The sequence below is a fragment of the Fusarium odoratissimum genome (genome assembly GCF_000260195.1).
Source record: "Fusarium odoratissimum NRRL 54006 unplaced genomic scaffold supercont1.13, whole genome shotgun sequence".
Classification (NCBI taxonomy): Eukaryota; Fungi; Ascomycota; class Sordariomycetes; order Hypocreales; family Nectriaceae; genus Fusarium; species Fusarium odoratissimum.
Window position 1 is genome coordinate 154 of NW_022158699.1, and position 27,003 is coordinate 27,156.

General features: G+C 47.9%; 11 protein-coding genes across 12 annotated transcripts; 5 read left to right on the top strand and 6 right to left on the bottom strand.

The window, feature by feature from the left end:
- Window positions 1–2,380: 2,380 nt before the first annotated feature.
- Window positions 2,381–2,665, bottom strand: FOIG_08364 (uncharacterized protein; the record flags this gene model as incomplete). Its single annotated transcript, XM_031208396.1, has 1 exon — window positions 2,381–2,665. One exon carries the CDS (start codon window positions 2,663–2,665, stop codon window positions 2,381–2,383), a length of 285 nt encoding a protein of 94 aa, XP_031061402.1.
- An 846-nt stretch (window positions 2,666–3,511) lies between these two features.
- FOIG_08365 (uncharacterized protein) lies at window positions 3,512–3,694 on the top strand (the record flags this gene model as incomplete). The annotated part of the gene is made up of 1 exon (XM_031208397.1): window positions 3,512–3,694. One exon carries the CDS (start codon window positions 3,512–3,514, stop codon window positions 3,692–3,694), a length of 183 nt encoding a protein of 60 aa, XP_031061403.1.
- A 1,577-nt stretch (window positions 3,695–5,271) lies between these two features.
- FOIG_08366 (uncharacterized protein) lies at window positions 5,272–5,984 on the bottom strand (the record flags this gene model as incomplete). The annotated part of the gene is made up of 2 exons (XM_031208398.1): window positions 5,272–5,684; window positions 5,729–5,984. 2 exons carry the CDS (start codon window positions 5,982–5,984, stop codon window positions 5,272–5,274), a joined length of 669 nt encoding a protein of 222 aa, XP_031061404.1.
- Window positions 5,985–7,752: 1,768 nt separating this feature from the next.
- FOIG_08367 (uncharacterized protein) lies at window positions 7,753–8,088 on the top strand (the record flags this gene model as incomplete). Its single annotated transcript, XM_031208399.1, has 2 exons — window positions 7,753–7,854; window positions 7,921–8,088. The coding sequence occupies 2 exons, from the start codon at window positions 7,753–7,755 to the stop codon at window positions 8,086–8,088; spliced, it is 270 nt and encodes an 89-aa protein (XP_031061405.1).
- Window positions 8,089–9,896: 1,808 nt separating this feature from the next.
- On the bottom strand, window positions 9,897–11,425 carry FOIG_08368 (uncharacterized protein; the record flags this gene model as incomplete). Its single annotated transcript, XM_031208400.1, has 2 exons — window positions 9,897–10,997; window positions 11,060–11,425. 2 exons carry the CDS (start codon window positions 11,423–11,425, stop codon window positions 9,897–9,899), a joined length of 1,467 nt encoding a protein of 488 aa, XP_031061406.1.
- A 277-nt stretch (window positions 11,426–11,702) lies between these two features.
- On the top strand, window positions 11,703–14,397 carry FOIG_08369 (uncharacterized protein). 2 transcript variants are annotated; one of them, XM_031208402.1, is made up of 3 exons: window positions 11,703–11,931; window positions 12,003–12,355; window positions 12,415–14,397. In XM_031208402.1, exons 1-3 carry the CDS (start codon window positions 11,841–11,843, stop codon window positions 14,335–14,337), a joined length of 2,367 nt encoding a protein of 788 aa, XP_031061408.1. In that variant the 5' UTR covers window positions 11,703–11,840; the 3' UTR covers window positions 14,338–14,397. The 2 variants fall into 2 exon arrangements, with proteins under 2 accessions (XP_031061408.1, XP_031061407.1); XM_031208401.1 differs by having other exon boundaries at window positions 11,704–11,931; window positions 12,409–14,397.
- An 895-nt stretch (window positions 14,398–15,292) lies between these two features.
- On the bottom strand, window positions 15,293–16,078 carry FOIG_08370 (uncharacterized protein; the record flags this gene model as incomplete). The annotated part of the gene is made up of 1 exon (XM_031208403.1): window positions 15,293–16,078. One exon carries the CDS (start codon window positions 16,076–16,078, stop codon window positions 15,293–15,295), a length of 786 nt encoding a protein of 261 aa, XP_031061409.1.
- Window positions 16,079–17,910: 1,832 nt separating this feature from the next.
- On the bottom strand, window positions 17,911–19,235 carry FOIG_08371 (uncharacterized protein; the record flags this gene model as incomplete). The annotated part of the gene is made up of 4 exons (XM_031208404.1): window positions 17,911–18,111; window positions 18,161–18,296; window positions 18,343–18,699; window positions 18,751–19,235. The coding sequence occupies 4 exons, from the start codon at window positions 19,233–19,235 to the stop codon at window positions 17,911–17,913; spliced, it is 1,179 nt and encodes a 392-aa protein (XP_031061410.1).
- Window positions 19,236–19,724: 489 nt separating this feature from the next.
- FOIG_08372 (uncharacterized protein) lies at window positions 19,725–21,540 on the top strand (the record flags this gene model as incomplete). The annotated part of the gene is made up of 4 exons (XM_031208405.1): window positions 19,725–19,841; window positions 19,918–20,420; window positions 20,472–20,603; window positions 20,659–21,540. Exons 1-4 carry the CDS (start codon window positions 19,778–19,780, stop codon window positions 21,538–21,540), a joined length of 1,581 nt encoding a protein of 526 aa, XP_031061411.1. The 5' UTR covers window positions 19,725–19,777.
- Window positions 21,541–22,225: 685 nt separating this feature from the next.
- On the bottom strand, window positions 22,226–24,186 carry FOIG_08373 (uncharacterized protein; the record flags this gene model as incomplete). Its single annotated transcript, XM_031208406.1, has 5 exons — window positions 23,450–24,186; window positions 23,121–23,392; window positions 22,854–23,064; window positions 22,305–22,787; window positions 22,226–22,242 (listed from the first exon to the last, which is right to left on the bottom strand). Exons 1-5 carry the CDS (start codon window positions 24,177–24,179, stop codon window positions 22,226–22,228), a joined length of 1,713 nt encoding a protein of 570 aa, XP_031061412.1. The 5' UTR covers window positions 24,180–24,186.
- Window positions 24,187–24,955: 769 nt separating this feature from the next.
- FOIG_08374 (uncharacterized protein) lies at window positions 24,956–26,486 on the top strand (the record flags this gene model as incomplete). The annotated part of the gene is made up of 4 exons (XM_031208407.1): window positions 24,956–25,050; window positions 25,117–25,464; window positions 25,517–25,657; window positions 25,721–26,486. 4 exons carry the CDS (start codon window positions 24,956–24,958, stop codon window positions 26,484–26,486), a joined length of 1,350 nt encoding a protein of 449 aa, XP_031061413.1.
- Between the last annotated feature and the right edge of the window lie 517 nt (window positions 26,487–27,003).

Below are 27,003 nucleotides of genomic sequence, written 5' to 3' on the forward strand. Positions count from 1 at the left end.
ACTAGACGGGGTTAACATAGGCGGCTATTGCGTTTATATTGCTTAGCGTTATGCAGTATGGTCTAAATAAGAGCTATTAACATATAACAGTTAGGGTCTAACTATATTAAACTAAGCCGTGCTAGGTTTATTATTAGCAGATTACATAGGGCGTATAACTAAGCTTATCGAAGTATTACATCTCTTAATAGTAGATTTAATATATATTAGGCTTAATTAATATAAAGAAGTTTTATTAATAGCTAGTAAGCTTAAATCTATAAAAGTGCAAATAAATATATTCTATATACTAAAGTAATCTATTGGCAATCACAGTTAGGGTCGTAATTAAAATGGAGGGATTATAGTCTACTTTATAATCCTCCGGAGATAATTATGGTTAAGAGCGTGATTATTCTTAGATCTCTTACTGATAGGTTGAAAAGAGTGGGGTACATGTGACGTAACCGCGGGGGTTGTAATAGTTTTATATATAAATTTAAATAAATAAAAATCTTATAAAAATACTTTCTTATTATACTAATTATACTATTATTAAAAGTAATTTACTTTAATTTTTAATTATTTTATTTAAGATTTAAATTACTATAGGGTAAGCTATTTTTAGCTATACAGTGTCCTGTGCCACTCGCTTATCTGTGCCACTCGCTTATCACATACATTAGTAGTATATTATGTAAGGAAATAATAACTCCTTGCCTATTACCTAGTTATATAATAAAAGCTGCCTCTTTATTAGCTGCCTCTTTATCTTATTTACTAGGGCTACCTCTCTTTTACCTTAGTCCTCTATCTAAGGCATTATAATTTAAGCCTTTATAATACCAAAGCTATCTAATAAAGAAGCCTTCTTAAATAATAACCTAGATCTTAAAGCCTAATAGGCTTAGCTTTCCTTTAATAATAGTTATTATTATTAATCTGCCTATATAGTAGATTATATACTTATTTATAATAAGATAAAAGCCTGGTTAAAAGAGTGCAGCTAATACCCTCTATATATAGTTAGACTACTCTTTAGCAGCTTTAAATACCCTTACTAAGGGGGCATTTTTATTAATCTTAGTATAATTAAAGGGATAAAGGCAGTAGTAAATTAACTAAAATATCTTATAGGGCATAAACTTAATAGCTAAGTATAAAGGGCTTATTCTCCTAGGCAGGGAGCCTTCTAATAGCTTCTAAGCTTCCCTTTCTTATAAATTTATATATAAATTAGCATACTAAGCTATATATCGATCTATATAACAGAGATTCCTTCCTAAGCTTGGAGTTATAATTATTCTTAAAGTAGGTTATTCTAGCTATTAACTATGCTATATTTAATTAGGTAATAAACCTAGCTATTAGTATATTTAATTTATTGCTAAAGCAGCAATTTAGGCATAAAAAGTTAGAAAGATTAAGTAGTGTATTAGGCAAATAACTAATGTAATAATTGCAAGGTTGTACGATAAAAGGGCTGAAATTAAAGCCTCGAGATTTATCGGCCGGAAAATCATTAGCTCCGGCAGGCTCCTTGGGGCCTATGCCGGGGCCCTTGTGTTGCTTATAGAAGCTGTTGTCATCATAGGAATCGACCTCTTCTTGTCTTTCACCGCGATCTGAAGATGTATTCATTGTTTTAATTGCAATAGATTGTATAGTAATTTAGCTGTATAAGGTTGGAAATTAATGCTTTAGGTACCCCGCTCGTACTGCTGTAATGATAGGGATAAAGTGGGGCAGGGTACGAGTTGCAGCCCTAAGAGCTCTCAGGAGATAAGGTGCCCAATTAAATACGCGCATGTAGGGCAGTACAGTGTAGCCTTAGGGGTTAGCTAGCTGCCACACCAGATAAACATTTAGCCTTCTGGCTCGGATTCCAACGGCTCGGGACAAGCCTTATGGATTGTGTTATGGTCTGGTCCTCTGGACAACGATTGGCTTAAAAGAGCAGCTAGTGTGCCCAGCATTCGTAATAGCGATTATTGACTAATCTTTTGCCCTATGGCACAGCGGTCTAGAACAACTGTGACATCTAGTGCTGCCTCAATCCATTGGTATTTCAAGTGGGACAAAGTTATAACCCATATTTAAATTCTGCTTATATTCTTAACATATAACAGGGGTGATATCAGGAGGAATATCTTAGACCTTTAATATAATTGATAGAATGGGTTGGAAATAAGTAGCTAGCATTGGCATCTCTTGGCATAGTATAACTCCCATCATCTCATATGTCCCCCACAATTCTGTGACTGATAGCTGGTAACATAAAAAGGAAATAGGTACCCTTCAATGAACGGGCCAAATTTCCAGCTAAACTATATCGTTCCCCGCCGGGTGTTGCAAACATCCTGATGATATTGACGGCGCGGAGAAGTATGGTAGAGCCAGCCTAACAATCGTCCCCGCATTTCCAGTAGTGGGAACCGCAGGAACCAAAAGCGGCAGTCTTCTTGCAGGATAGACCGGCAGCTCCCGATTTTCGGCAATCATAATCCTCCAGGAGGGCAGAAAGAAACTTATTGCGGGCCGCCGTCGGTCCCAGATCGGGGCATGCGTCGGTGCATTTATAGTTGCAGCGTCCGCTCACTTCGCCGGTACTGGTGCAGGTCTTCTTGCACGCCTGGACACCAGCCACAGTGGCTAGAGCGTAGACAAGGAAGGTTGGTTTAACCATTGTAATGGATCTAGAAAAACCGTGAGTATAAAGCGGCGACGTGCGTGACAAGGACATACAAGTGGGGAGGACGCTTTGCTGTTGTAAAAGGTGATATATAAGTTGGGTTTGCTGTTAGCTGGGAAGGGCGTCAATCTGAGCAGTATTTATAGACAGAAATTGGAGTCTACATGCCAAATAAATATGTCGAGGGACTGAGGGAAGCTATGGGTATGTGTTCAGCAACTGGGCGTGTAGCCTGTCAGCGGATGAAGCTTCTATCCGAATAACCCTTGGTCTTACGGTAATAGGGTCGTATCTGGCGGCTTTCTTTGCTCCTTAGTCTGCGGCCTTATGGCTAGGAACGTTGATATGTGCTCGGATCTACCGAAGATTGTCGCTCCTATCCTTGGCTTCGGAGGTTGTCTAGCCCCTCAATGACCTCCCTTAAGAGATATTGCCCCGACGAACTAGCCCAAATAGCTTTCTGGCTCTACGCCTTCCTTCTTCCAGGCTAAATGGATCCCAGCCAGTGATCGGCCATAAATTCTCTAGCTTAAAGGCTTAAATAGAGCCCAGCGCACCAGTTGTAAATGATGGCAAATGCACACCGTGTCTGAAAGCACACAGCCAATACGCGAACTGCTGACAGGCCACGCATAGGCTATAAAGCACTGCGCCTAACGTAGACGTTCCAGAACTGATATAACTATCGCATTCCGCCCTCAGCGATGCGTTCCGCATTGATTGATGGTGAAGGGTGAGGATGATCTCAGTGTTGGAGGCAGATCGTGCAAGCCCCACTCCGTCAGGTTGTCCTGGCTCCGATGGGCATTCGAGCGCCTACGCCGGGGCTAGCTGATGCACATGCGCTACCAACGAGAAGAGGCAGCTCCCAAAGTGGAGCTGGTAGCAGTCGCAGGACCTGTTATAAACGACGACTCCAGCCCTACCATGCAGAAGTTACTGGAACAAAACCCCGCCTTGCAGAAGTTCCTCGAACCAAATCCTGTCTTGCAGAAGTTCCTGGAACGCATTTACAACAGCTAGCAGGATTTCATCGCCGCGCTGAAGCGCAGCGGTGTGCCCGACTGTGCGCCGTGGATGCTGAAGCTGTGCCGCCGGTTGCTCGGCGGCACCCCAGCACCCGGACCATGGTGGGCGAGCAGCAACTGCGAGAACCGTTCTTCCATCCTGACGATCTCATCGTCCAAGGACGTCTCCGCAGTTACATCTGCAATTTTGCCATCTTCAAATCTTTTTCTTGGCAGAGCTTGTGGCAAGGAGATCGCAGAAGTTGCGTAGTGGTTCATGCATATCTTGTGTTAGAACGAAGCAAACTTAAAGTAATTTTTATTATTGCAAATATAACATTGGCACGTCTGGAACTACAAATTGTATCTTGGATGATCTGGCATCTTGAGCTCGTGATTTATTGGTGCCACGATACCCTGACCCACTCTCAAATGCTACCGTAAGGTTGCGGGGTAAAGAAGCTTAAGCCAACCACATTGGTCTATATCTATACAAGTACGAACTGCCATTTTGGAAAAGGCAAACTAAAGTATAAATATTGTGGCGTAAATGGTTATTAGATACCTGCCTTTTGGGTGTAAGGTCAGATGGATTTATATGCATTAGATAGATTTTCTGGAAAATACATGGTCTTAGTCACACCCCATAATCGCCGCTGATCTTTGCCAAATTTCTATAATGAAGCTGCTTTTATTACAGGATCGCTCAGAGGAATGGAGTAACTATGAGATCCGCCTTCATAACGAAAGATGTTCTTGAATTCGGACGAACGCTGTGGAAAGTTAGCGCCGCCTTGAACTCCTTCAATTTACTTGAAGCCTTCTGGAGAGGCGTGAATGGAAGTAGGGCAGCTATCGAATGCATCGCACTCTGCTGCTGCCGCGTCACTATCCTTACAACCCTCCTCACACCCCAGGAAGATTATAGTTAATTAAGCTGAGAGAGACGAGCCCTAGGATGCAAATGATTTAGGCACACTAAGCGTAATGTTCATTATGTATGTTGCTGTTTGCACCTTTGCAGTCTACACTCCGTTTGGAGAATCGATTTCTTGGTCCTGTGCCATTCTTGCGATATTTCGTTTTCTTCTGATGGCTGCAGTTACGATAGGATCCTGGGCGCAATCGGATTACAACCCAGAAATTATCACACTCGCTAAGGTTTCTATCATTCCTAATCTTGGTCGTGTCATGCGTACTGACAGAAAATTCCATTCAGCGTTTATTATCTCAAGCACCGCAAGCCATTTCGTGAAACGATGGCTCCCGCCGGATGTTATGCCGTTTGTATTGGCCGCAGGTATAGTCTCTACAGCTGTCACAATCTTGAAAATATGATACTCGAATCGGTGGTCGCGAAAGAGGCATGTTTAATGCTGTGAGGGTGCTGAAATATTAAAGAACGGCAAGTTGCTAAATAAATGGCAAAGACAAGCATGAAATACATGCCTAAATATGAAATATAACCAATAAACACAAGAAGAAAGCAAAAGGATTACTCATCTCATAGCCAGTATTTACTAACACGACTACGATATCTTCCCTTCCCTCCGTCTTGGCCGTCGCTGAAGACCAGCCAGCCTGTGGAAGGCTTCAAAAGATAACAATCACAGCTGCGAAAATACCTCCAACCGTCTTAATAATGTCAATAACATCCTGAACCAGCTGCTTGAGCCTGTTCCAACTGATCGAGTTGGACATGGTGACTCGGCAGTGCATATTCATATCGCCATTAACAATGTCGTTCCAGTGTGTCTGGACATCGGCGTTGTACCTAGTCTCATCCTTAGAGTGAGTCAGGCTGCTCGGTTCCCAGGTGCCCTCGATGCAGCCCTTGCGCGATAGTGTGTAGACGCGGCCGCCGGTATCTCGCAAAGCACAAGCGATGGCGTAATCGTAGGACCAGAATCCCGTGGCCTTGAAGCAGGTCTGGAATTGGACTGACCCGCTTGACCACATGTTGATGAGGTGGCGGCCTCTGGCTTTGACTTTGAACTTCCATGGATCTTGGGTCTAGGTCAAATCGCATATTGGCGCGCTTCGATGTCACGTTCGTCGACGGAGACGGCCGGGTAATTATTGTCGGCAGGTTCAGCCTCTCTAAGAACGACTGCGACCGTCGAAGCATCGGAAGAATCGCCAGCGTCGCTGGCCAGGGAGCGAGGGGTGATGGTCAACCCAGCGGGAGCGTCCGCCGCGGTTACCTCGTCGAGGGTGGCGGATTCGCCTCGCTGCTCGATGGGCTGAGAAGGGAGCCCGACAGCGAAGGCTGCGAAGAGAATAACGGTGAGAAAAGAGGCTCTCATGATGCTGAGGCGAGAATACTATGGGACAAGCTTGAAAAAGGGGAGAGACCTTCAGGCCAAAGTTGATCTTGACAGCGCGGTGTCTGCTGGAACACTCTCTTCCTCGAAGCTGCGGCGAGGTAGCTCCTTTATATAAAGCAAAAGTCGAGAGCTCTCAATTCGACTCCGTGCGGGAAAACCCTGCTGTCTCGTGGTAAGCAAGCAGCAAGAACCCGGAGGCCGAGAATGTTGGTATGTACGGCCTCGTCCATCGAGGTCTCTCCCCGCTTGTCGCAATTGGAGAAATGATGCCTAACACGGCTTAAAATTCACACCCGTAGCCAGGCGACTGGGTGCGCTGGTGGTTATTTGTATCTACACTTATAACCAACATACAATAGTTGATGGCCGACGGCTGAATTGGCTAGAACGGTTGTTGCATGCAGCCTGAGTATTCGATCTGCCAAAGAGTGTCTTTGAACGGCGATTACTTCGTACATCTTAACGACAGCGGGTTAGGCTCTTCAAATGGCTTATAGTATGTCTATTCAGAAATCCTCAAAATGGCACAATCGAAAGGTAATCATCACGTCTCTTGAAGCTTTGCGTTGTTCCGAGTTCGTGGGTTGAAGTTTAATGCAGGCTCCACTTCACAAGGAAGGGCGACTGAAACATGGGCACCCGGGCCGAGTACCCACATTACCCACTTCATCCTTCGGCGTCCTGGGGTTTTGTGGTATTTGATTTGATTTGATTAGTTTTCGTCCTGAGGCTATACGCCACACAATCCCCTTAGAGGGGCAAAGTGTCTGTATGTATTTTTCGTCGGGGGGGCCGTGAGGCCCCAGAAGTCGCCTAAGGGAGCACAGGACGTGCTAAGCTAAACTATCTACAATTGCTGTCACATCCCATCTCACTCAGAATACCAGCAATGTTTCCTCGCATCAACGGAGAGCTAAGTTGCTCAAACCCCAAGTGGCAGTTTCCCACTCGTAGCCAGCCCTACAGTCGTTTCAAGCATATCGTCTTAGACGTTATTACAGGGTACTTCAGGAAGAGTTCCTATGTAGCTGCTATTCCATCTAGTTCATCCAGCATATCATTGGCACAAAGGCGCCTTACTTTTAAGAGGGCATCCTGTCAGCAGGAACTTATCCCTCTCCAGCCTAGAATTCTCTTACATAGATAAATCAAGTAGCTTTCCACACCCTAAGGCAAGAAATCTATAACCTCTAAGATTACCAATAGCTGCAACCTAGAACCATGCATTATTAGGAAAAACCCTCGCAGGAGAAAAACCCAAGGTGGCCAGAACGCTGCTCTGTAGACGAGGTAGTCGCCTCCTTTCATAGTTTCTAGGCAAGCTCTATACCATTTCGACCCAGCGGTTTTATCAAATGGTCTCAGCCCGTAAGACAAATTATCAAAGCCCGGTTATATTCTGGGCAGCAGCCGGGGCTACAAAGAGGAAGAGGGTCTCTAGGCATATGAAACTGCAGAGATCAGTCATACAGCTTCCGAGCTGCAAAAAGGGCAGCAAGCCATGTAGGGCTCATGCATTCGAGGTCGGGGGCAACAGAGGGCCTAGAAAGTCGAGCAGCTGAGGGCTGCTGGTGTTGTTCGGGCAGCCGAGGCTGCCGAGGTCAGTTGTACGGCGCAAAATCGAGAGCGCAGAGCCCGAAATGTCGTAGGCTCGCGAAGCCGAAATGTCGAGGTAGAAAGAAGTCGCAGACAACACATATTCAAGCACTCGCCTTCTGGATCTCCATCCACACCCACAACCGCCAAAATGCAGCTCTTGAACATCGTCCTCGCCCTCGTGCCCCTCGTTGCTGTCTCTGAGGCTGCTTGCCACCAGAGCGGCGAGTCTTGGGGTTCCATGAAAGACTCTGTGCTGTAATAACTGCGGGACGGGTGCAGGGCGAGCGTATTGAGTGGCAGCTATGGTCAAGGCTAGAAAAAGACGCACTGCATCTTCGTCCCTGGCCCCGGCAAGCACGCCGACCTTGAGGTCAAGCGTCTTACAGGCGGCTCCACGACCCTGTCCGAGTATGATTGCTACTACTACCTGAAACTTGAGATCACTGGCTGCGATAAGGGTGGCCGACGCGCTTACGACAACTAGGAGTTCAGGTATGTTGCCAGCTTATTAAATGTTATTGCGATGTCTAACCAGCTACTAGCGCGAACCCCAATGCTGGCGCTTGCTAAAAGCCTCCCATCCCCGGAGGCCTATCGTGCACGAATGTCCCGTGTTCAAACAACAGTTGCTGTCTTATTGGGGGAGGAACGGGGTGTAACTGGATCTGTCTGCTTTCCTTGCGCAACTTAACCGCCTACGTCTCTGGCCCGTCGATTCCACCACTATCACATCGTCGTACAACATCACTCTACCCTTCATTTTATAAGCTCACGTGCTTCTTTTGATAACTATAAGGAATAATATAGACCTTTATTTGCCACTCCCAATTAGAGTTATACCTCGTGAGCCGTTCGTAGCTCTCTGGGAAGACTGGGCTGCCGGATATAAACTCGATATCAGGGCAGAGCAGCCGGTACCATCTCTCCATCCTGGTACTTGAACAGATGGTTCTTCAAATTCAATAACTGAAAGATGAAAGTCGAATTATAGCTTTAAGTCTGCCTTGCCACGGCGAAATTGAGCGTTACGATGGGCAGTTACGCGTTGTGGGCCAGACATCGATACAATCCGGTTGTTGTCCTGAGGTGGCATATCATGATGAGAAATATCCTCAAGTTGCTAGCGACTATTTAGAATTAATTATTAAACCCGACCTTTAAATCAGGAATCAACATTGCTTTCATGTATTGGTACCACATAGCGTCTCCCTACCTGATTGTTAACTCGAAATGAGCATAGATGGTCGCCTGATTTGGGTTAAAATCCTGAAGTTGTCGGTGACGCTCATGCGTCTGGAGGTCCGCTGGAGGGTCCTGCTACCAGCAGAAATGGAGACGTAATTGGTGGTTTGGGCGAAAGGTCCAACAGGTATATGGTCATGGGGCCTTATATCAAGTGCTTCTAACCTCTGAACAATTCTTCCCTCTCGCCCGAGTCTGCGAAAAAGGACACATGCCGCGACATGATCAGGTTGTAGTAATTTCCCTAAGAATCGAAATTAAGTAACTTATTGGCAGTCAACTAAAGGTTCTTGGCTTAGGCACTCGCATTTGGCTGCCAATTGACCCTTGTCATAACGTGCGGAAAAGCATGTCTTGGCACGTACATGCCACCGTCCTTATAAAGGAGGTCGATGCTTCGCAACGGACCCTTTTCGATAGGCCTGACCCTCCACAAGGACCAGGTGGGAGCCTGCTATGTCGAAGAGGCTTCTCGTGATGGAGTTTGCCCGGAGCAGAAGCAATCGGCAACGGCCCTGTAATTGGCGATGCTCGTGCTACCGTGGTTGGCCTCGCGGCGGATGATCCCGCAATAAAAGAGTTCTTGTGTTAGAAGTGGGCCGTGCTAATAAAGAGAAAGAATGAACGAAGTTGCTTGAGGATGAAGAATCGGAAAGAATCATGATGGGGTAGCTTTAAAGCTGGAACTACCATCACCATGAAACACCCCACGATCCACAGTCGTTCCTGCGTCGACTTCGACATCTAACATAGGGGCTAGATGAAGGAGTATAATGCCTTGTATTAAAATAATACTATCAACTGTAGTACTATATTCATCAGAGTAGAGCAGAAATTTTTTATTTATATTAGTTTCTCAAGGACGAATACGGAAGGCCTTTCAGAATCAGGGCAGAAATGTTAATCTGGTATTTCAATCACTCCTCGACGGACGTAGGCCTTGGTCTTCTCTAGGACACGAGCACAAGGTCGATCAATGCAATCACTTATTAATAAAAGTTAGACCAAAAGAAAAGAGAAAACTATGCGGTTACAGCTTGCATTGAAGCTCTACAACCCCCTCGGCTGGGCGTATTCCAAGAGTACTTGATCGTTCATCAACCTCCTCTGACAACTCTCCTCCAAGCAAACACACACTTCGACGCCTTCGTCGCCTGTCGCATCATTCGCCTCCGCTCGGCTGGGATACAGTAAAACAAAACCTTCAAAAGCTGGGCTCGGCCACCTGAGCGCTTTGGGCAGTCCAAAGCCGAAATCATGCGTCTCATACGCTGTCATGCCTTGCCAGCTGGACGCACCGAAATCCATACCCAGAAACGAGTTAATGCTGATCTCAAGCCACCGCTTGTCCTCGTGTCCGGCAACCCACTCAAGGAGGCTCGTGAGGTACTCTGGAGTCATGGCTTTAATTGATGCTCGCACCTCGGTCGCGAGCTTGGACAGATTCCCTGTGATGATGTCGTTGACAGTCAACGGCTCGCAGCGTGCCGCAGCAGCGCCGACCCCCAAGAAACGCTTAGGCAGGGGCGGGTTCCATACTTTTCTCGTGTCGACGGCGTGGACCAGAGTGGCCTTGGACTCCATGTCAGGTTTGAGCATCTCCAGCTTCGAGCGCGTCACACTACTCCAGAGTACAGCAATAATCGCATCATAGGTGGAGATCCAGTTGTTAACACCTTCGCTAGATGCTTTGGTCTTGAGCAAATCAATCTTGCTTTTAGGAAAGTGCCACATCTGTGCCATCAAGGATGGCATTTTGAAGCCGGCTGGTGGTGGTGCCATTGGGCCACCCGCATCCCGTACTACAGCAAGAGTTCTTTCGAGTTCCTCCATCCGAACACGTGTTGGGCTTTCGACATCCAATGGAGTTCCGTGTACGCTGAAATGCTGCTTTGCAGGGATGAATGGGGCTGCCTTTGCTGCAGCAGAACTGTTCTCTGCCCAGGTGGTTAGGAACCCATCACATCCTGGACCGTCGGATACGGAGTGATGGATTGCCAAGCCAATAATAAGGCCACCTCGAATGAAGTTAAGTTGGAAGGCTGCAACAGCGATTCCTTCTTCATTGTTGTCGCCAAGAGGAGAGTGAAGCTGTTTTGCTGTGACAAAATCCGGAAGAAGTTGACTACCTGTTAGAGAGCTCGCAGGAAACTGTTTTACATTTAGTACCATAGTCCATTGTGGTAGGGCTGGTCAACACAGTAGTGTCGTACCTCTTTTTCTGCCAGCTCTTTATAGCTCGGAAACTCGCCTTCACGCAGCATGTACTTGACGTGTAGGCTGACCGTCGAATCCCGTTGCCTAGCCACCCACATCCGCCCAGTAGCAGTGTCCATTTCTAAGACACCAGCAAGGATGGGGAACTGTGAAATAGCAAACTCTAAGCCGGCGGTCATGTTTTGAACAGTTACATCATCGTCTGTAAGGTCCGGTAGGGCAAACACTTCGGCGACCAGTACGTAGACCTTGGGCATGATATGGCCCATGAGAGAAAGAGGATACCGCTCAGACTCCGGGCCCGATTTCCATCCTGTTGGATGAATACGGAGCTCGATTGGTAGACTGGCAGGAGAAGACATTATGAAATTGATGGAAGACTTGCGGATGACGTTGGAGCTTTTCCTGCAAAGAGGCGATGAAAGTTCACCAATACTGACGATGAGAGAGACATATTCGTATAAACATACATACATATATATGTACTTGAGCCGGCGGATGAGACTCCGGCGCGAGTCCGAAAGGAGCGGATCCTTGCTCCTCCCAAGCAGGGGTGCGTCCGGAAGAATATCTGTCCGGTCTACAAAAGTATAAACCTCTACAAAAGTGTAAGCCCTGTTAACTAAAATCTGAGTCAGACGATGACTGTTGATTCACCCATCGCGGCGGAACGCGGCGGAAGGACGACGTTGACTCCTTCACACCTTTACACAGACTACACCACACACGGAGATCTTCTGCTCGTCCCTGAGGTTTGTTCCTTGTCGCCTCAATTCAATGGATCAAGGAGGCGTACGTGCTATCGAGCCGGTTGGGTTAGTTACCCCTCGGCGACTTTTGCGCAAGGGCACTCATAGCTGCGTAGAATGTGCGAGCCTGACAACCGAGAATTCGGTTATCCCGCCTTTTTCTTTGTATGGCATTAATCATTCTTTGCAGGCAAGAGAAGAAAAGCACGATGCTTCTTCGACCATCCCTCCGCTACCACCTGCGTAGGATGTCAACGTCGAGGCTCTCATTGCGTTGGCCAGGAGTTCGTTGACATTGCTGTGCCTAAACCTGAGGAAGATCCGAGAACCTTGGAGAGTCTAAAGAGGATAGAGCAGATGCTTGAGAGGCTCACTGTCAAGGTTTTCACGGATAGTCCTGGGACACAGCATGATGCGTCGCAGAACCAGTTCTTTGTTCCCCAGCCATTGGCGGAATGCCCGATTGCGAGAGATGACTGGCAGGACGCTCGTATCAATGTGCGCCGTGTCCCTGTCCCTGGGGTAGTCACTGACACCGCACTGGTGAGTGGCCATCTGCTGCAAACGCAATCACCTCCCCAATAGTCTGATGTGAGTCCCAGGTAACATCGGACAACACTATCGCGGCACCAGTTGTCCCAATTCAAACAGGCTCGGGCAGCCCTGTAGAAGACGCAACTAAATCAAGTGATTTTATCCTGCCCGATTTTGCGGATACGTGTCGAACTCTCCACGCTGCTTTGCCATCTCAACAAGATGCCAATGTCCTCTTTGGGGCTGGCAGAGCCGCCATCTATCTGCAATTACTCTGTAATCCTTACAGCCAGTTGTTTGATCAAGGGGATTGGCTACCACCTAGCATCCTATCTATCCTCCCTCCAAACACCGCCCACCCGGTACTTCTTGCACGAAAATTCTTGCAACTCTGTCTTTGCATACAGCAACTGGATCCTTCGTTCAACCAAGGTTCTCTTCACCTGGGAGTTGGTGCTAACGAAGCCATGCGGAGGTATTACTATTTGGCGTCGAGCATGGTGACTTGCCATGACCAGCTTCTGGATTCTCTCGAAGGGCTCGAGTGTCTCATATTTGAAGGGGCCTATCTCATCAACTGCGGGAACCTCCGTCGGGCGCTAATATCCCTCCGACGTGCCTCAACTCTGGCTCAGTTCATGGGACTGCATCGCAAAGCCCGCCATAGCGCACTGAAGCAACATGATCCAACGACTCGTGTCTCAGGCGACGTGGCCTGGGCACATATCGCGTACCTGGAGCGCTACTTATCTCTTCTTCTCGACATGTCGACTTCCATCACAAATGCTAAATTCTCATCCGAGGAGAAGACGGCCGGCCAAACCGATGCAGAATGGCTGGAAAATGTGCAGATTGATATATGTGAACAAATCATCAACAGAAACCAGCGTGGTGACTATAATCTCGCAGACACCCAGAGGATCGACAACCTAATGAACAAGATTGCGAACAGCATACCAAGCAACTGGTGGGCTCCAATGAATATCCGCCCAGATATGAGCAGTGACGACGTAATGTCGCTAGTTGTAAACGCGCAGATGCAAATCGTTCACTACAATCTGCTCACGGTTTTGCACTTGCCGTACCTTCTTCGTAAAAAGGACCCCGATCATCGGTACGACTACAACAAAACAGTTTGCACATATGCGAGCCGCCAGGTTCTGAGCAGGTATATCCCTTTCCGGGCCATTGTTAGGATCGTCTTCTGTTGTCGTATCGTCGACTTTTGTGCCTTGACGGCCTCTCTGACCCTTTTACTCGCCCATCTCAGTGGCCAGAGCCAGGATTCCACATGGCTGCTTGCGCATCAACGCCTAGAAGACCGGGCGCTGATAGATAAGACGATAGATACCTTGGATGAGCTTAATCGGTTGAACAACGATGAGTTGACAAGGGAGACTGCCAAGCTGGCAAGGAAATTACTCGCCCTCGAAGCGGATTCTGCCGAGAGCGGTGATACTTACAGCTGCGGCATTGTGAAAGAAACCCAAGACGGCAATGATGTAGGGCAAGGGAAGCGTACTTTTTACCTTGCGATTCCATATTTTGGAAACGTCAGGTTGGCGCCTGATGTCTCTCCTACACGATGGCCCGATCCGTCTCCGAGCACAGCTCAAACAGATTGCTCATACACGAGTTTGCCATCAGCTATAACTACCAGGCTTGCGTCTTCTGCGTCCTTCGAGCAAACCTCAATGTCATCGCACATCGCCTCATCACAATCAAGTGATATAGTGCTTCAGCCAACGCAGCAGCAGCTACAGCGTCTACTCATCAGCGACGAGGAACATATATCGCCAATCTGTACCCTTACAACGGCCCATCAGAATCAAGAGCTGGAAACCTTTGATCTACCCATGCCTGATTTCATGGCAGACGCAGCTTATTGGGCATTCCAGGGAGTTGATGCTGCTTTCTTCAATAGTCTAATCAATGGTCAAGTAGCAGATCCGGACGCTTGGAATAGCAGCTGGTGTGAGAATGGTAGGTAGGGATATTGTATATCTTAGACATAGATCTTATAATACATGATTTATAGTATAGCGTGCGGGATAAGCGAGCGACGCAGATAAGCGAGCGATGCACTATACTGTGCACTGAAAAAGACCTACCTTATAATAACTCAAAACTCTAAATAAAAGAATTAGAAATCTATAAAAATCACTTTTAGTAATAGGATTTATAATAATAATGTAGATTTTCCTGATTTATAGCTATTTTACTTTTTATAGGAAATATTAAAATAGAATATAAATTATAATATAAATAGATTTCCTTGTAAAACTAAATAAGATAGAATAAATAAAATTCTAAGGAAATTTTCATATTTTAATATATAAAGTTAATTATTTATATCAAGGTTTTTAGCTATTTAGGCTTAATATTAATTTTATAGAATTCTTTGAGATGTTAGATTTAAGTATAACTCCTACCTAATTGGGAAGTGCGTTGTTTGTTTATTATGCAGGTTGTAGTTTTTCATCTATGAAGATTTAAGAAGATAGGCATAGATATATTTAGCGAGTTTATAATATAGCTAAGCTTCCTAAGCTAAGTGCTATTAACTATAGGTGTCCTCTGGATCCCTGTCTCTCAGTCACTCTTCCGGAGGCTGTCCTCGGTGGCATTTGAGCACGTCTTGGGGCTTTCCCCAGAGTTCCACCTCAACAGGAAGATTGGTGAGATAACAAGTGCGCTCAGGGCAGGATTCTGCATAGCACCAACCGCGACGCAGGCTGGTGATGGATTATGGGTGGGACTCGGAGTCGAGCAGGCATCCTGAGCCTCTCCTCATAGCATGTGAACTACAAATTTTTCAGCGGAAGGATTAAAAAGGGTAAAACACTTCTCATTAAGGATATGAGCTAATACGGTTAAAAGGTCTTGGGAGGCTATATTTTGACATGCGGAAGCAGGTAGTGCCCTACACAGGACCTCCGCCAGTCTCTAAACCTTAGCAACGGCAACAATAGGGCCACCAGCGCCCTCTTGAACCAGAACAACGGCATTCTCCCCTGGTTTCATTGAATCCTTGGAGGCTGGAAGGGGCAGTGTACTATCACCACCGGTCCACTTCCCAATCTTGAACACATCCGTGACTACATTGCGATGATCAAGCTTTACGCCCTTGTTGGGCCCCTTGCCGATCTTGACTTTCTCGTCACCACTTCTGTAGAGGACGAGGATAATGTCATGTTCCTCCGCCATTTCAGCGTCAGAATCGATCCTGACGTCCGTGTCATTGACATCAAGGTAAATGTGCCAAGGTCTGTCCATCTGGGCGGCCCTGGCTCGCTGCACAATCTCCTGGACACCCTCCTTGATGCCGGCACCGGAGCCATCAGCTACACCGTTGACGATGACCTGCGGAGTGAAAATGGTCTTGCGCTGCTGCTTCATGGCATAAGCCCGCTGGCGCTGGTCCCAGGCAGACTTGGCAAAGGTATCCTTCCAGCCCATATGGTCAAAGAGCGTTACGTTGTAGGTCAGAAGAAGGAGGTTTGGGTGGTTTGCGCCCTGGAGAATGCCAGGAACGACGGGAGGACAGGCCTGGCAGCCTTGGGACTGGAAGAGCTCGACCACGGCGAGGGGCTCAAAGTCGATGAAACAGGCGGTTGTGTGCTTGTGATTTGGGTCTTCACCCATGGGATGGCCCTGGTCATCAAGGGAAATGGAGCAGACCAGAGGGGGCTGCTTCTTGCGGCGGAAGAGCTTGCGAAGGATGGCAGCCATATTGTGAGGTGATTGGTGGAGAAGGGGATAAGAGGTAGAGTTGAAGGGGAATTGGTTGTGTATGGTGTAAGTGTGTAGGAAGACTGGACAGGGTGGAGATGGAACCTGCGAGACAGAGACAAGTTTATATAGAACGGGATGACTTTACATATCGGTATTACCAGACGCCTTGGGCCGCCCTACCAGACTCGCCATGTTTACACACCTCTGTACTCTGGGATGGCTTGGAAATGCTGACTGGAAATGCCAGGGTCGGAACTGGGCTGTGATATCTCAGCCCTATCTCAGGCGGATATTGGTGGTCAATGACAGGCATTATGAAGTCACAATTCGCTGGTTAAAGAGTAAATCCTTGATCCAGCTCAATCTCACGGAAGACGCATCTGAAATTGCTTGAAGATGCAGATCCGGCGGAAACAAAGCCGTCTGAACAAGGGCCAATCATATCCCTCGTCAACTCGCAGGTCGCAGACAGGGGTGCAACCATGGTGGAGCTGCCATCACAGCCACGCCGAGACAGCTCGCAATGTCTTTCCCAATGAGGAATAGCAGACTATTCGAGATGCCATCAACCAGGTCAGCAAGTTGATTCCACATTGGGAGCTGCATTGACGTGTTCAGCCTCTAACCCCTAGGTCAGAAGGCATCACAAACTCAGGCATGGCGAAACCAATGAATCTCGAGGGATTCTGCCTTGGACGTGAATTCGTGGCCGCCATTGTGTCCAGAGGCGGTGCGTCAGAGGTGTATTGGCTGCAGTCTGCCAGACCTGTCCACCTCTCATATCACAGAATCTCATATTTGGAGTTCAAGCTTATCTCCCCTGCTCGTAGTTACCTTCTTGAACTGGGTTAGAAATTGGGGTTTGGGTTTTTATGCTATTCCCCGGGTAGTCCCCCGTCGCTTTTGGTCATCGTAGGCGCGGCATGAGGCAGGACTTGACTTAATGTTTGCCGCGGCAGCTCGCATACGATAGACATTGGGTACTGAGATTCAGTAGGACGCAAACCTAGAGGCCCATCAGAGTCATCTATTCATGTTAGAATTTCTTTTATATATTCATGGTGAAGCAAAGACTAGAATGCAATTGAAATATCAACTATTTAGTCCGTCTTCACGGCGATATCTCGCTTCCTGAACGACTCAAAGTTTTCGCTCCTCTTCGAGAGAGGATATTCAAAGATTGTGATATGGATTCATCACGTACGTCCTGATACGGTTTCACTGGGCAACAGCTATTAGTTCTCATCCAGTACAGGCACCCCCACCGGATCGACAGTTCCCTCTGAAGGGCGCAACAAGCAGAATGATAGCTATGCGCGGAGCCATGATTCGGTTAGTCCCCTCTAACCTAGCTTCCCTCGTTTTTACTTCCTTTCCTAACCTATGTTTCGTTTTAGAGCCAACCACCCGGTAGCAAGTCAGCAGATTCTCGTCAGGAGACGGATAGTCAGCCGCAGGGGGGCACTACTATTCAAGGTCTCAGTCCGCCGGATTTCTTTTCTTTCACGAGAACGAGTGACACGCAGAAGTAGTCTAGTAAAGTTGTGTTTATTTCTGGGGTATTGCACGCCGGAATCTTGGTTTTCCTAATCTCTTTATAGAGGCTATCTATTCTAATCGAATTATCGGGGCTACTAATAAGCAATGAGAATTGCGATTAGAGTCATCCAAGAAACAACCAACTTCCATTTTTTTCTTCATTTTCATTTTTCATAAGAAAAACACCCCCTCAAATAAACTACGTGATAAAAGAAGAATTGAAAGTACCATGTGCTCCCGCCATCGTCGTCCATCTCATACGGATCCCACCGTCTAGGTACACCCCCTGCTTAAAGACCGTTTGATTCCAGGAAACCGGTGATAACCCCATAGGCGCCGGTAGCATTGTGGTGAAAATTGAAATTATGGCTCGCGTGTGGGTGCAAGTAGGGCTCAAATTTGGCATTCTTCCAGATGGTTCGTGCCGGCTCCTCAAAGATGCCTCGACACTCCCCATCGCAGATGATGTAGTCCGTCTCTCCAGTGATGGCCTGTATCCTGTTAGCTTCAGGGTCTTGTGTCAAGAAACAGGGCGCCTACGAGAGCAGCTCCGGTGAAACCACTGGCGTCAAAGTCGCCATCAGCAATAGTCAGAAACTCTCCGATGGCAAATGCCTGCTTGTATTCCTCACAGTAGGATGCTGTCGGAAGATCATAGTACGGGTACTTGAAGTAGCTATAGATGGTTGCGGTTAGCAGCGGCGTACTTTTGAATAGTGGACAATACTTGCGTGTTGACCTGCGCAATGGCATCAACCCAGGTTAAATATCCAGAGTTCAGTAGTCCGAAACGGCGGGGGTTTTGTAGGGATGCCACTCGGGGTACGAAAGAGCGAATCAAGCCTTTGGCGTTCAGTCCCGTCGTGTTGTAGTTGATGGCCGTCAAGATGGCGGCATCTGCAATGGTTGGGTTCTCGGCTACGGCAAAGTGTGTGATAAACGATCCAAAGGAAAAGCCCATTACGGCGAGCTTGTCAGGCTTTCCAAAGGTACCTGTGTATTGGCCGGACTTGACGATCTTAGCGAGCTGAACGAGGATGGCCTTTTGCTTGCGAAGCTGGTTTGTGAATCCAGAGACTCTGCATGGTGAGGTCAGCTACTAGCCTGTGCGTGGAAAATATGTTACCCACTTTTCAGACTCGCCGGTGCCGAGACGGTCATAGAACCAGACCGAGTACCCTTTGCTGATAGCATGCTGGACGAAGTTGTACTCGTCTGGCTGGTGGGCAGCGTTCCAGTGAGTCCGAGCCTGCCCGATGCCGTGAGTCGCAAGAATTATAGTCTTTTTGCCCGAATACTTTGGCGTGCAGAAGGATGCGGCCAAGGCGTAAGTTGCAGTCTCATTCTTGGTGCCGACAATGGGGCTCGGGTATCTAGCACTGTCTCGAGTCGTTGCAGCCGTTAGGAAGTCTTGGAGAGCATAGTCGTCTTCCCAGTCCGGAAAGTCAAAGACCATGTTCTCAGAGGTGATGGTGACGGGAACTTTGTACTCCCAGCAGTCGGCATTTGGTGGGTAGTAGGGTTGGGTGAGCTGCGCGGTGCCGGGGGAAATGAATTTGCCGACAGCAAGGCCATGCATCATGAACGATGCGAGAAACATGAGAGAGGAATGCATATTGAATATTGAAGTAGTGGATTGTCAAAGAAGTTTGAGGGCTGAATATTGTCGGTGGTTGATGGTGGGAATAAGATGCCTGGATGCACCAGACCCTACCCTTTTATACATGAAATGCCCAATCGTAGACCATCGCAACCACGGTGACAATGAAGCCTTTGAAGCTCTATAAACCTAGCCATGCCTGAATCTCGCCGATTGTATCTAGAAATGGCTTCCTCCTCTCCACTCTTGCCAACAGTGTCCATCTCGGGATCGGATCTTACTCCGCCAGCCCTGCGCCCATTGACATTCTCCACTCCCAGAGCTGCGAGAGTCCACCATCCATGACCGGGTAATACGATTGGTCAGCACTAGGCTTCAGCTAAGTCAGCACTAATGCCGGCGCTACCGTAGCTCTTATCCGCCGCTAAGCCCTACCAATGCATGGCCCAAGTTATATAAGTGGCTGTCACCTCAAAAGGAATCATTGCGCGAGCAGCCGAGGAACTCTCTAGTACCGGCCAACTCAACAACTGCGACGAGTTCCAATTGATGCTAGCATGGTGGGTGTTCCAGGCCGTAGCAAAGGTTGCAATACCTGCAGAAAGCGCCGAGTAAAATGCGGTAAGATCTGCTCCCTTACTCCATATCACGCTCAATCGCGCCCGATCGGCGATCCTGATTGCTTGGGTGGTCCTAGATGAAACCAAACCCGTCTGTCTTCGCTGCACGAAAGGGGGTTTTGAATGCTTGGGGTTCAACAGGGAGCGACTTTGGCATCATACTTCGACAGCCCCCTTTCCTCGAGACGAAGTGTCCCTACAAAATGCCTCGCACTCGGGCCACAAAGCCACGCCCTCAACCATGAGCCGAGTAGCCTCCCCGCCTCCTGAGATGAGCCTGATTGCGTTCCAGGGAGACTTTTGCTTCGCTTTCATGTTCTCCAACTTTGTCTGGCGAAGCTACGGAACCCCGTGGCTTGACCAGGCGGCTGCTGGGAAGCTTGGAAGTCTCTCCCTGGATGCCACCAAGGCGCTTTCCGAGGCCAACTTTGGGAGATCTAACCATAAGCCAGACATTGAATTCAAGGGTGTTGTGCAGTATGGAAAGTGCTTGAAGACATTGGCTGGTGCACTGGGAAGCGGCGCTGTTCAAGGAGGGCAACATTTGCTGGTGCCCATTCTTGTGCTGCTGATGCATGCTGTGGGGACCGGAAGCCGAGGTTGAAGATTACATGATGCTGACTTTACCCAGGCATCCTACGCCGACCAAACTGGTGCTGTGTTCCATCTCCGAGGGCTTGCGAGGCTGCTGCACCTCTGTGGGCCAGAGGCCTTTCAGGCGCAGCCTTTTCTCAATGCGTTCGAGGCAACAAGGGCGACTTTGGTAAGATCAAATAAGCTCCTCAAGTCAAGATTATGATATTAAATTAGACTTCCAGCTTGTTGCAAGTCTATACGGCAAACAGCGTCTCTTTCTCGAAGAGGAGCGCTGGCGGATGGTCCCATATGATCGTAACAAAGGATTCAAGACGCCACAAAGCCAGCTCTTGGACATCTTGGTGGTTGTGCCTGGGATTCTGCAGGACCACGAAGCAACCCAGTCGATGGATGAGGATGGGCCAAACTCAAGAGCAGAGTTGTTGGAAAGAGTTGAGAGGCAGCTTGTTGCCCTCTACCTCTGGCGATGGCAATGGCAAGCCCGTTCTGGCAACCATGTTGAATCCGACGCCAGCAACACACCCCAACTTAATGGCCGAGCAGCCGAAGCTCTTGGTTCTATTGGTACTTCCAGGCAGTCGGGGCGACTGAGGTTAGGCAAGTTCGCACTTGCGACAGAGCTCATGCTCTACAATGCTACACTGATGTGGCTTATCGCGCTTTACTGGAAGATTGACCCAGTCAGCGCAAGCGCGCGCATTGAAGCGTGTGCTGATGCTGCCATGCCCGATGAACCAGCCACTAACTATTTATCGTTTGAACCGCTTCAACGACCCGGCGGTGCTGTCACGGTGCGAGATCCTGCCATGGAGATTTGTCGAGTTTTTGAATGGGTAACACATCATCATTGCCGAAGCAAGGAACCCTCGTTCCTGTACCTGTTCCCTATGGGGGTGGCGATGAGTGTCCTAGAGGCGGAGCCCGAAACCAAGGCATGGGCGACAAGTCTACTGAATATAAGCCCCATCACCGCCAACTATGCGCATGGGCAGAATGCTGCTGGGTTTGGCTTCTATATTACTCCTGAGGCACTTCATCCGGAGATGGTCGTGGCGAAGGAGCAGCTGTTTTCAGCCCAGCATATGCAGCAGCTAGCAGTTTAGTTCAGATGAAGCAGGGGAGCTTTCGATTAGTATTATAATTATTATTGGTATCTCGATACATGTATTTTTGATTTTTAAAGTTTTGAAAGCTCTCCATCTTTAGAGTTTGTGTTTGAGTGTGCCAGAAACTATCAATTCCTGTCGATAGTCTCCGCCGTCCATCACTTACGGCCACTGCTTCACGCTCCAGACAACGAGCCCAACTCCGTCCACCTCGAGAATCCATCCCTCATGCGAAGGCCATCAGCCAAGGATACAGCTATGCGTTATCGGTAGGCCCTAAACCAAGCGTTGTGGCCAGTTTCGGGATAAGCATGACGAGAAAAGTGATGAAGAAGACGACAACTATGGTCACCACAGTGGCATCTTAGTAGTATGAAATTAATTGCAAGATTCATATTACTAGCTCGTACTGGTGATGTAACTCAGCATTAAATATATCATTTCTATTTTAATATCTGTGGTATTTCTTTGAATTTAGGTGTAAAATAGCCCAATTAAAGCAAAGCCAGATAGAGGGAAAGATAACTAAGTAAAATGATATCCACGAAAGAAGATAAGAAATAATCAGCACTTATTCCACATGCGCTCCAGACTGTGCTTGCAAAATTATAATAAAATATTAAACTCCCCTGACGTGTTTTTAACTAAGTCTCGCCATCTGGAGGCGCTAGCTCCGTATGTATCAGAGTAGCTCCAAATCTTTTTAAGAGACAGAAGTAGAGTAAGCGGAGTCTGAAAAGCCAGCGAAGTATGCATCATACTGAGGGAATCTTCGATCGCCGACCGAGATTCGGATGTCTGAGCATGCACCGCGAGCATGAAAAGAGGAAAAAGACAGGCCTGTAGCCATGAGAGTTTCCGGAGAGGTTCGATAGCCATGGCTACATATTTCTGGATGCGAGGGTCGATGGAATCGAGAGTGTAAATTTCGTGGTGGATGAAGCAAAGTAATCCAAGCTGCCATATGGCGTTAAAATGCTCGACGGAATCTGTGTACTCTTGATCCACCATCGACACGTCTGGGGTCCAATTTTCCAGGCTCCGAACGAGCTCGCCGGCTTGAGCCATAAGTTTGAGAGTGTCGTCCACTGAATTGTGGGATGCTTTCATCTGATGGACTTGGGCAGCGAGATCCGTCACCTCACGGAACATGAGGTGCATAGCATGATCAGGGAGATTATGCCACCAGAGGGACTGTATTCTGGCCCCTTGCGTGCTTTCAACCTCCACATCCGGTCCAGGGACTTTGAAGAGATGTGTTATCAGCGGGGGATACACATGTTGAAGTGAAGACGGCGAAATTTACTGACCGTGGATGACGGTTCCAATCTCGTCAAGTATCTCCTGAGACACAACATCCCTAAGAAGTGTGCGGCTCATAGTAGCAGCCCAATTGTATTGAACGATCATGCATTGCAGAAACCGTCCATTGGTTCCATTCGATTTGTCCATGGCGTTTCTAAGTAGACGACGGCACCCAAGAAGTCTCGTACTCCAAGTGTCCAAGCCAGTATCAATAACCTGTTTCCATTAGTCATCAAGTATATATTCCAGGGTTTTGTGTGTTGCTCTCGTACATCAAATACTACCGACAGTAGAGCTGTAGCGGCGAGTCCTTCGAGGTCGGTCTCCATGGCTATACCCTCTCGGAACGCCACTCTCATGGCCTTGCGGTATGGTTGAAGAGCGAATTTGGGCAATCTTCCCAAGTTTACTAGATGGGATGCCGAGGCAAATAGTATTGTGTTTCGTAACGGGTGGGAACGCACTGCAAGGTCGCCGTAGACGTCACGGTACGGGTTGCAATCTGGCCTCATGGGGTAAAGGCAAAGAGAAAGATTCTGCATATCTGACATCGAACTGTTAGCTGAGTTTATCGAGAATCTGCATGGAACGATGATATTACAGTGGCAGAACAGATAGTCGTCGAAAGGGTCGGGAATTGAAGACGGCACAGACGGAGTGCCGCTGATCCGGGACAAGATACGGCTTGCGGTCTCCGATTCCACAGTGATTCTAATCTCTGAGGTTTCCTCGTCGTTGCTGTCCTGAAGACGCAGCCAGGATTCTGATATGGCATCATCAACGAAGAAATCTTCTGGTCCACAATGGGCAGGCAACACAGTGGCTTCTGTCTCTGTACTAGATGAGGCGAAAGACACAGTGAGGTGATTCTGTAGATCCGAAACCTCGGTGTTGCATGCCGCCGAGCTTTTGTTATTCTGGTGTGATATTCCCGCATCATCGCTCATCTCACTAGTCGCAGCCGATGCCGACCCTGGTGAAACAGAATCGTTAAGGTCCCGATCGACAGAGCTTGGAGATGGGCTTGTAGTGGAATGCTGCATTACAAACGGCGCCTGGTTTGTGAGCGTGATGACATCTTGATTCATGGTCAATTGAGAGATTATTGCCGAGTCCGTTATGCCCACGGGACTATCGTCAAGATGGAGCTGAGATTCTCCAGACGGGATCAAATTGCCATCAACCGATATTGCGGCAGGATCGGAGTCCGCTGTCCTCTTGCTTTCATGTCGGCCGACCTCTGAGCGTGGTCCTTGCTGCTTAACAGCTTTGTTTTGCCGACGAGGGCCAGTTCTCATGACCTTTGATACCATCTGGCCATTGCGATGCATAGAAAAGTCATCCAGACGGATATCATAGCCACCGCAAGTAGCTCCTCGTATACGACAGTTTAAGCACTCCGGCCTCGTTTCGTCACATTTTTGGTGACGCCGGCGGCATGTCCAACACCCTAGCAGAAGAAAGGGCGCATATTAGTTAGTAGAACCAAAGGATTGACAAGGTCAGATGAAAGGTACACACCACTTCTGGACCGTTTTTGGCCCATGATCCCGAGGCTATTTGCAACGATTTTCTTCACAATGCAAAGGAGAGTTGATGAGTGATAGAGGCTTATCAGGAGGGGAGAGAAATGTACGTACGCTGCTTATCGGGCATCCGCCCGCTTCCGTAACAGGTAAACTTAGGCTCGCGTGATTAAGCCCTTTTGGGCATAGGTCCACAGAACTACTAAATCAGATTTCGATATGCGTTCTCTTCTAGGAGCATGAGAGATGGGCAAAAGTAGATTTTAAACCACATCCAAAGATCTTAATTAACGACAATTTGACTGGGTTTGCTTGCTACCGATTCCTAGCCACAATGAAATCAATGAATCAGCCCGCAGGCGTCTCATCTGTTATCAACCAGATTGAAGCTGTTGGGGACTCTCAGCAATTACCAGAGCTCTTACGCGTGGCATCGACGATGAAGCCTAGCAAAACCAAACAATATTTGATCACATTCCTGATTCTGATATGTAACTTGACGCAAGTAAGACCTTCCAGATAGCCCATACCCGTATTTCGTGGCGGAATATTGCTAACATTGTGACCCCAAGTTTATCTCCATGTTCTCGACCGTAGCTGGCGGTTACGAGCTTAGCAAGATTCTGGGAAAGCCTGTAGGTCCGGGACAGGCCAACTGGATGGCTGCAGCATACTCGTACGTTGATCCATCATACTTCGCTACGGAATCTACTCGATAAAGAGACTGACTCGTTTGTTCCAGCCTTACACAGAGCGCTTTCGTCCTCATCAGCGGCCGTCTCGGCGCTGTTTATGGTCATCAGAAGCTCCTTCTTCTTGGCGGCGTTATCATTGTCACTTTCTCCATTGCCAACGCATTTTGTAACACTTATAACTCCTTTATTGCAATCCGCGCTCTTACTGGGGTTGGTGGCGGTATCTTGATGCCTAATGCAGTCGCTACCCTTACTATTATGGTTCCTCCTGGCAAAGTGCGCAACTTCACGCTGGCCATATTCGCGGCATCGCCTCCAGTTGGAGCTGGCATCGGATCGCTGATGATTGGAGCCTTTCTCGAGTATTCAGAATGGAAGTGGCATTTTATCTCTGTGTATGTTGTACGCACATTTTTAGCATCTTGGACTCGGCTAACTGGATTCCAGGGCATCTCTTGGCGCTATTTGTTTCTCTGGGCTATTCTTCGTTCTACCTCCCGAGCAGCCCGCTGACAAAAGCGGTAAGATTGATTGCATTGGTATCATTACCGGCTTGGGAGGTCTTGTATTATTCTCTTTGTCCTGGAAGTGCGCTTTCCCCCTCCTCTCTTCCCCCGAGACAGCATGAAATTTTTCTAACTAACTTTAAAGTCAAGCGCCAGTAGACGGATGGGAGACTCCATATGTTATTGCAATGCTGATCACCTCAGTTGTGCTGATGGTCATTTTCTTCTTTTGGGAGAGTAAATGGGCTGATGAACCCATCATGCCCCCTTCCATCTTTCGCGGCAAAAGCTTCAAGGCTCTCACGGTTGTCGTCTTGTTTATTTACATGGCCGTTGGTATCACACTTTGGTACATGGTAGCATGGCAGCAGATGATACGAGGATGGTCCGTCCTCAACGTCGCTGTCGGCTGGATTCCTTATGGACTAGGGGCATCCTGCGCCGTCATTTTGGCCGCGTGGCTAATTCCCCGGCTCGAGGCACAATGGATCCTTGCCATCGGATGCCTCACCTCGCTGACAGCCACTATTTTGTTGGCTACAATGCCAGAACAACAAAGTTACTGGGCACAGGTTTTCCCGTCGACTGTATTCGGTAGCTTCTGCCCTGACTTTGTATATGTTGCTGCACAAGTTATTGCCAGCAGCAGTGTCGGTAAGAAAGAGCAGGGGCCAGCTGCTAGCTTGATCGGGACGCTCAACCTCTACGGCAACAGCTTAGGTCTTGGTTTTGCCGGCACGATTGAGACAAACATAGCGAAGAGTCATGCTGGGGAAGCGCTGGGGTTTCGGTCAGCATTGTGGTTTGGAGCTGGTTTGTCTGCCATTGCGCTACTGATGGACTTAACGATGGTGAGAATGAAAAAAGAGGACAAGGAAGGCTGGGAATCGAATGAGACTGAACTTGAATGATCTGATGGACGAGCACAAGATCAGAAAATGGCGAGATAGTAGACAGGAATCTTTAGCAATCATCGTCGATTGTGTGTAACAAAAACATAGATGGGAGTAACCAAAGAGAGCTGAGAAGAAATCCAAGGCCAGGACCAAGATTAGAGGTAAATGCATTACGCTGACTATCTTGGCAATTCAAACTCTTTATAATTACAGTACGTTCCATTTTCATCAACCATCACAAAAGCGAAAAGTATACCCCATGGGCAACTTTTCTTGGTCCGTGAGAGAAAGACCTTGTATTCAACCAACACCACCTGTACTTAGGCGGTTTTCACTTGTTTATTCGGGCTGTCTTTGACTTTGTGTTTTCCATCTGGTGAAGTCAAAGGATGAAATGCCGTCAAGTTAACCGACGGAACCGCGTTTGGAGGCGGAGCCTTGATTTGCGAGCAGTTTTCGCTCCATGATGCGGCGATAACCTTCGCGAGATGTGCAGACAAGGTGTAGGTAGCAGCCATGATGCAGTGGTAGC

Bases quoted from the DNA above. Each gene is read 5' to 3' on its own strand.
- FOIG_08369 (XM_031208401.1), top strand. From the start codon at position 11,841: ATGGATCAAGGAGGCGTACGTGCTATCGAGCCGGTTGGGTTAGTTACC. The intron at 11,932-12,002 runs GTGCGAGCCTGA...CATTCTTTGCAG, and splicing joins CACTCATAGCTGCGTAGAAT to GCAAGAGAAGAAAAGCACGA. The intron at 12,356-12,408 runs GTGAGTGGCCAT...GTCTGATGTGAG, and splicing joins TAGTCACTGACACCGCACTG to TCCCAGGTAACATCGGACAA.